Raw genomic sequence first — 7143 nt, 5'->3', positions numbered from 1 at the left:
ACTTGAGCTCCGCAAAACTCGTCGACAAGCTCAACCTACCAGTATCCCGGCGTACGGTGTCACGGATCCTTACATCCTCTGGCATTTTCAAGTACGTCAAGATGAACAAGGCGCCTCGTTTGAAGCAGCGGCACAAGGATGCCCGGGTCGCTTGGGGCGAAAAATATGCCAATACTACTGATGATGTCTGGGCCCGTACCTTCTTCTCCGACGAGAAGAAGTGGAACTTGGATGGCCCGGATGGACTCAAGTGCTATTGGAACTGCCTCAGGAACGATCCGAAGGTCGCGTTCAGTCGCCAGAACGGCGGTGGCTCGGTGATGGTCTGGGGCGCCTTTTTTGCCAACGGCAAGACGGAGATCGCGTTCCTGGACGGCAACCAATGCGCCGAAGACTACGTCCAGACGTTGAAGAAATACCTTTTGCCCGTCATGCGTCGCAAATTCCGACGTCGCGGCATCTTCCAGCAAGATAACGCCAGCATCCACACGGCCAGGGTGACGAAGAGCTTCTTTCAGGAGTCGAATTTGACCGTCATGGATTGGCCTGCGCTCTCTCCCGACCTCAACCCGATTGAGAATGTGTGGGGGCTCCTTGCGCAACGCGTCTACGGCTTCGGCAAGCAGTACGACACTGTTGACGACCTTAAGACCGCCATTCTGGCCGCGTGGGAAGGACTCGACCCTGTCTACCTCTCGAACCTTGTCGCCGGCATGACGAAGCGTTGCCTTGATGTCTACAGGTCCAAAGGAGAGCCTATTGGCAAGTAAACGCTCAAATAAAGCTTCGATTTGCATCGTATTCACCATATTTCGGACTTGAACCTATCTTTCTTGCCAGGGTCCAAAACCCATTAGTAGCGATTCCTCCGCCAATTTCCAACATTTTTCACCAATTCCGGTGGCAATCGATCGCTTGTGGCAAGAGCTTTCGATTGCCACCCTTTTCACACTTGTTGGTGAAATACTGTAACGGCTGTCACAAAAAGACGGCTGAACCTATCATATTGGCCCGCACTGTAGGATGGCAAGACCGCGCTGCTCCTGGCATCTACAAATGGGCACGAGATTGCCGTCAAGTTGCTCATCAATGCCCAGGCAGACGTGAATCTCAGCGATCTCGTGATGCTTTTGTGTCTGCAATGGCACAGTTCACATGTAAGCGCCTACTGTAGAACGGCAAGACGCCGTTGATGATGGCGGCCATGCACGGGCACGAAATTGCCGTCAAGTGGCTCCTCGATGCCGATACAAAAGTGAACCGCACCGACAGAGTATGCAACCTCGTCCACTCATATTGCATTGTTTTACATTTCAAGCTCTGTTAGAGCGACACGACGGCGCTGATGCTGGCCAGCGCCAACGGTCACGATCGCGTCGTTCAACGCTTGCTCGCCGCCGGCGCCTACGTCCATCTCTGCGACAACGTACAACTCGTCGGCGTATCGAATCACATTTGACACATTGCTGTAGAATGGCGACACCGCACTCTTTCTAGCGTCTCGTCAAGGACACAGTGCGATTGCGCAGCGACTTCAGAACGCTGGGGCCCAGATGAGCCCGACCCCCGCCGAGGTAGCAGCCGCCGCCACGCCGCCAGAGGTGAATGGAGAGTATCCAAGCGCCAAGAGGCATTCGAGACATATGTTTAGCATGGCCCTCTGTTGGACGACGCGTGGGCCTCGTCGAGTACGCTTGACTCTCCCGCGGGCCTCGTCGAATACGACCCGCGGGCCTCGTCGAGTACGCTCGACTCTCCCGCCAATACAAGCCAGACGAGCGAAGTCAGCGAGGTAGAGACCTATCCTGTCTCGAACTCATTCATTCGACGCGATGCAGGAGCCTCCATCAACGCAATCAACCCCATGTCCCTCTTCGAACGACGAGGCTACTGCGCTCGGCAGCGCGAAGGAAGAAGCTGCGATCACCGAGCTCCAAGCTCGCTTTGCATGGTTCGGAACGTCCGAGTCCGACCTGATGGACTTTTATACATAGTGAGCGCCCTCGTAGCGCACCAAACAAGAGCGCGACGCTCGAGAAGAAGAATGTTCTGCGCCACAAGGGACGACAACCCAAGAGATAAATCCCACCCGGCACGAGCGCTCGTGGTAGCTGCTTGGCATGCATAGAAAACGATACGCAATACCAGCCTCACCCACACGTAATTGGAAGACGTAATAATGCATTGATTCCTCTCGTCTTTTCCGCGTCTGTAGTTGGAGACTGCGTGAGGAGGACACCAATATTTTGTGGGCTTGGCCATACGTAGCGAGGAGCAATGTGTCTACGTAGACGTGTCGGTCAGTTGCCTCTCGAGTTTGTTTGTCTGTATGTGTGATCGCGCATCCGCTGTCGCTTAAAGACTTGCTAGAAGAAGAGCTGATTGAACAATGACTCGATTAGCCTGAGCTGAACCTAGCTGCTAGGCATGCGCACTAGCAACTATCTCGGACACAAATCTAACCCTATTCTCCGCCCTCGGTCCCTTCAGGGGTGTAAAGCACACTCCAACAAAATGCGGACCTCTGAATCTGGAGGTTCGCCACAGCACGCGCAGAGCAGAAAACCTACTCGACTGTCTGGCGCGAAAGTTTGAGTTTTCGACGCCGTGAGCGTTAAAGTATATGCACAAGTCGACTCGCTTGTTCGAGATTGCGGCGACGTCGCGCATGATCTTTTTGATGTGACGGTAGGCAGCATGTCAATGCTTCCAAAATGAATTTGATTTGCTTCGAGCGGTTTCCCACCACGAATGTCTACCTCTGCTGACGTGTGGCGCAGAGCTGCAGACATCCTGGTTGGCTCAAAAGCCAGTGTCGTTTCACCCACCACGAGTTTGCATGACAGGTGTCCCGATGACGACGCCGACTAGTATGCCGACGGTACGCTTCCAGCACGACGCACAGATATTTGGAGCGAACGACGTAGCATCCGCTCATCCAAGCTGCCCGACAAGGGGACCACAATGAAGTCGGACGGCTCTTGACCAATGAAGGCGCGAGCGACATCAACGCCAAAGACGAGGTTGTTTGACGCTTCTTCAGTCAACCCGAGGGGAATGACACCGAAAATGAGCCCACGGGATGTTCATAGGAGGGCAAGACAGCGGTGATGGTGGCGTCAGCGAATGGACACACCGGCGTGATCCAACGCCTAGCCCAACACCGGGCAGACGTCAACCTTGTCGATAACGTATACTTTTTTGACGTGTACAGACGGAAACGAGACATGATTTGGGTAGGACGGTATGACGGCGTTGATGATGGCGTCGGCGAATGGGCATACGAACGTGGTCCTACGTCTTGTGCGCCCACAGAATCATGCCTACGGCAATAACGACTCTGAACGCTGGGCAGACGTATTGCCCAAGAGTAAAGTACGCGACATTGGAACGCATACTTGCGAGAACCGAACGATTGTGTAGGCGGGCAAGACCGCGCTGATGATGGCCTCGGCAAATGGCCACGCCGACGCTGTCATAATCATTCTTCGGCAAGCAACGTACCCGAACCAGAGGACTGCGGGCATATTCGCCATCGATCACGTATAGTACTTTGTTGCAAAGTGCGTCGTACTACATCGAGACTGTAGGATGGCAGGACGGCGTTGATGCTAGCGGCTATGCATGGTCACTATCAACGTAGCTCGAAATCCTACTTCAACAGTTGGACTCCATGCGTGGCACAGGCAACAGTCACGCCGTCGACAACGTACCTCGCTACTTTGCTATTGCCATTTTGGTCAAAATTTCCATCTCTATAGGACGGCAGAACAGCGTTGATGTTGGCGGCGATGCATGGCCACACCAACGTGGTCCAGCACCTCCTCGAGCAAAGCGCAGACCTTAGCGTCGCCGATAACGTATCGATGTGCTGCAGTGTGCACGACGTGCTGAAATCAGTTGCTTCGTAGGGGGGCAAGACCGCGTTGATGCTGGCGTCAGCCTACGGACACAGTGGTTTGATCAAACTCTTCCTGCAGCGCTCGGCAGACATCCACCTCGTCGACAATGTATGCGATACAAAGTGACCTTGCAACCTTAATTTCATTTTAGGAGGGCAAGACAGCATGGATGCTGGCATCGGCCGGCAGGCACGCGGACGCGGCCCGCCTCTTTGAGCAGTGGCAGGACGCTCATCGCAGAGATCGGGTCTGCAACGTTTTCTTTAATGATTTGAAGCAAACATGACTATGTAGGAAGGCGAGACGGCGTTGATGATAGCCTCCACCCATGGGTACACCGATGTGGTCGACATCCTGCTGCAAAGAGGTCCGGTCGACGTCAAAGTCATCAATTCCATCGACAGCGTACGGCAGTCTGCCGTGTGTGTTTTCTTAAGTGGTTTTGTCTCTAGAATGGCAATACGGCGCTGATGCTGGCGTCGCTTAACGGGCACATCGACATTGTCAAACTTCTCGCCCGGCACTCGGCCAGCGATGCCACCAATAATGTACGCTACGTTGCAATGTCCACGCGTATCTTGTACGGAGATGAATACGCTGTATGTAGGAGGGCAAGACGGCGCTGATGATGGCGTCAACGAATGGGCACGCTGACGTGGTCCGCCTTCTTCGAACCACCACAATTGCAGCTCTCCTTCACATTGATCAAGCACGCTCGATTGGGTCCCGCTGAGCTGACCTGAGATTTGTGTCTAGAGCGGCAAGACAGCGTTGATGATGGCAGCAGCCAATGGCCACGCCAATGTGGTCCAAGTCCTACTTGATAAATCAGCTCCACGAACGTTTCAACCTTACATCGATCCAGTTCAGCACGTCAACGACGCGGATAAAGTACGCCAACGTACGAAGCGCGTCGCGCCAAGATGTGCCTATAGGAGGGCAAAACGGCGTTGCTGCTGGCGTCCGAACACGGCCATGACAGTGTCGTCAAGATCTTGCTGAGCCGCAATGCTTGCGTGCTACATGTCGACAATGTGCACATTCTCTCCGCCATAAAAACGCAGCGTTGGGATTCGTTTTCTTATAGAAAGACCGGACGGCACTGATACTGGCATCCACGAATGGACACGAAGCCGTTGTCCGATGTCTGCTCCTTGCTGGCGCAGCCGTCAACTTTACCGATCCGGTTCCCCTCATACGGTCCCATGCAGGTCGCTGACTCGTTTCTAGGATGGCCGAGCCGCGTTGACCGTTGCCTCCGCACACGGCCGCGAGGTCGTCGTCCAGTGGCTGCTCAATGCACAAGCAAATGTGAACGTCTGTGATCGTGTACGTAGCTGTCCCAGGAGGCGGATCGTTGATTCCGCCATGCGTAGCACGGCAGGACGCCGTTGATGCTGGCGGCCATAAACGGCCACGAGACCGCCGCCAAGTGGCTCCTCAACGCCGATGCAAAAGTCAATGTTATCGATCGCGTACGCGGCTGTTTCCAGCTGGTGGGTGGCTGATCGCAAGAGGTGTAGGACGGCAAGACACCACTCATGATGGCGGCCATGAACGGCCACGAGATTACGGTCAAGTGGCTGATCGATGCCGATGCGCAAGTGAACCGAAGCGACAGAGTACGAACCTTCTTTTAGCCAAGCTAGTCAAAACTACATTTCTGTAGAGCGACAAGACAGCACTGATGCTAGCCAGCGCCAACGGTCACGATCGCGTCGTTCAACGCTTGCTTGCCGCCGGCGCCAACGTTCATCTTTGCGACAACGTACGCAGCATATCTCTAGTACAATTGAATCGTAATATCGTCGGGCGCCTGACTGTAGAATGGCCACACCGCACTGTTTCTCGCATCTCGTCATGGACACAGTGCCATTGTGCAGCGACTTCAGAACGCGGGAGCCGCCATGGACCCTGACCCTACGGCAACGACCGACACGACACCCGAGGTACATTGACCGAACGCCATCATGAACTATGACAAACAACAACTTGTCTTCTAGCGTGGTCATCCGTCTGACGACACCGCTGCCATGCCAAGTGCTCGTGCGACCGATGTTTGCGCCAACAGACACGAAACCAACGAGGTAAGTACGAATCCACACTTCCCAATTGACAATAGACGCTGTGCAGGAGCGTCCATCGGCGCAAAGCTACTTCACGTTTGGCGGGTCGAGAGCTACGATGCCTCCTGCCAGCACAGCAGAGGAAGAACCTGCGGTCGCAGATCTCCAAGCTCGTTTTACCTTCTTCGCTGCATCCGAGTAAGACTCTAAAAGCACGATCGAGTGCGCATGGAGACGCACTCGTAGCACGCACGCCAGCGAAGTCGCTCCCAACCGCAGACGAATCGTGCGTGCCACGTCGAGACGATAATCCAGCTGACGATTCCAATCCCAACAAACGGTCGCGACGACGCTCCGACACGGCTGTGTTGTGACGCGTCGCAAGAAATGCAATGAATGTGCTACATTTGAAACAAATGATCTTATTTTCGTTTGGCTCATCGTAGTTTTGGCTGGATTTGGGTGACGCCATTCCAAAAGCACCTCATGCCGTAGGCGGCGTGACACCCGCTGGGCCATGGCGCGCTCCGGCGTGCCGTGTGCTCTGTGTCTTACGTCCATTGCTGTGTAAGTGCTGGTCGCTGGCAGCGGTCGGTGGTCGCGCCGATGGCGCCGCTCTTCGCGCGCTCGGCACCCAATGCCCCTCGACGATTCAAGGCCCGTCGAGTCCCCGGCGGCCGTCAAGGAGATGAGACGTCGCTGGCCCTCCCGTGCTTTCGCCCCGCGGGCGCGGTCGCCCTGCCTCCACGAAGTCCCGTCGCCTCCCGGCCCTCCGCCGCCGCCACCAGTCATCTGGCCTCGCCGTCGGATGCGGGCTCGGACAGTTTCGTTTGAAACACACCCGACGGCTTGCACTCCTCTGTTGGGTGGTCCGAGTACAGGAGCCTGCGTACGACCTCGCGCGAGCTAACCCTCGGCGAGTGGGGTCCACCACGGGATGGATCTCTGCGTGCGCAGCTCACTCCCAACGACCAAGTGCTAGTGCCAACTCCCACGCATTCAGGCGTAGCGCTACATATGCGAAGTCTTTGAGTTAATTTTTGCTAATTTGATTTCAACGCGAACACGTTTGATTGATTGATTGATTGATTGATTGATTGATTGATTGATTGATTGATTGATTGATTGATTGATTGATTGATTGGCACATCGTAAGCATTGCATCGCGCCAAGAA

The 7143-nt window shown here is 54.9% G+C and overlaps 3 protein-coding genes across 3 annotated transcripts; 2 read left to right on the top strand and 1 right to left on the bottom strand.

The window, feature by feature from the left end:
- Positions 1-1832: 1832 nt before the first annotated feature.
- Positions 1833-2082, top strand: SPRG_21063 (hypothetical protein; the record flags this gene model as incomplete). The annotated part of the gene is made up of 2 exons (XM_012350850.1): positions 1833-1951; positions 1995-2082. 2 exons carry the CDS (start codon positions 1833-1835, stop codon positions 2080-2082), a joined length of 207 nt encoding a protein of 68 aa, XP_012206240.1.
- A 1070-nt stretch (positions 2083-3152) lies between these two features.
- On the bottom strand, positions 3153-3321 carry SPRG_11920 (hypothetical protein; the record flags this gene model as incomplete). Its single annotated transcript, XM_012350799.1, is given in 2 exon segments — positions 3153-3294; positions 3299-3321. Coding segments are annotated over 2 exon segments (165 nt in total).
- A 358-nt stretch (positions 3322-3679) lies between these two features.
- On the top strand, positions 3680-5689 carry SPRG_11919 (hypothetical protein; the record flags this gene model as incomplete). Its single annotated transcript, XM_012350798.1, has 12 exons — positions 3680-3709; positions 3762-3860; positions 3912-4010; positions 4197-4286; positions 4355-4450; positions 4659-4775; positions 4838-4936; positions 4990-5088; positions 5133-5231; positions 5279-5377; positions 5426-5524; positions 5597-5689. Exons 2-12 carry the CDS (start codon positions 3780-3782, stop codon positions 5687-5689), a joined length of 1071 nt encoding a protein of 356 aa, XP_012206188.1. The 5' UTR covers positions 3680-3709; positions 3762-3779.
- Positions 5690-7143: the final 1454 nt, after the last annotated feature.

The sequence above is a fragment of the Saprolegnia parasitica genome, assembly GCF_000151545.1.
Source record: "Saprolegnia parasitica CBS 223.65 unplaced genomic scaffold supercont2.70, whole genome shotgun sequence".
In the NCBI taxonomy this organism is placed as follows: domain Eukaryota; phylum Oomycota; class Saprolegniomycetes; order Saprolegniales; family Saprolegniaceae; genus Saprolegnia; species Saprolegnia parasitica.
The sequence above is the reverse complement of the archived record's forward strand: the minus strand, read 5'-3'. Positions and strand labels throughout refer to the sequence as shown.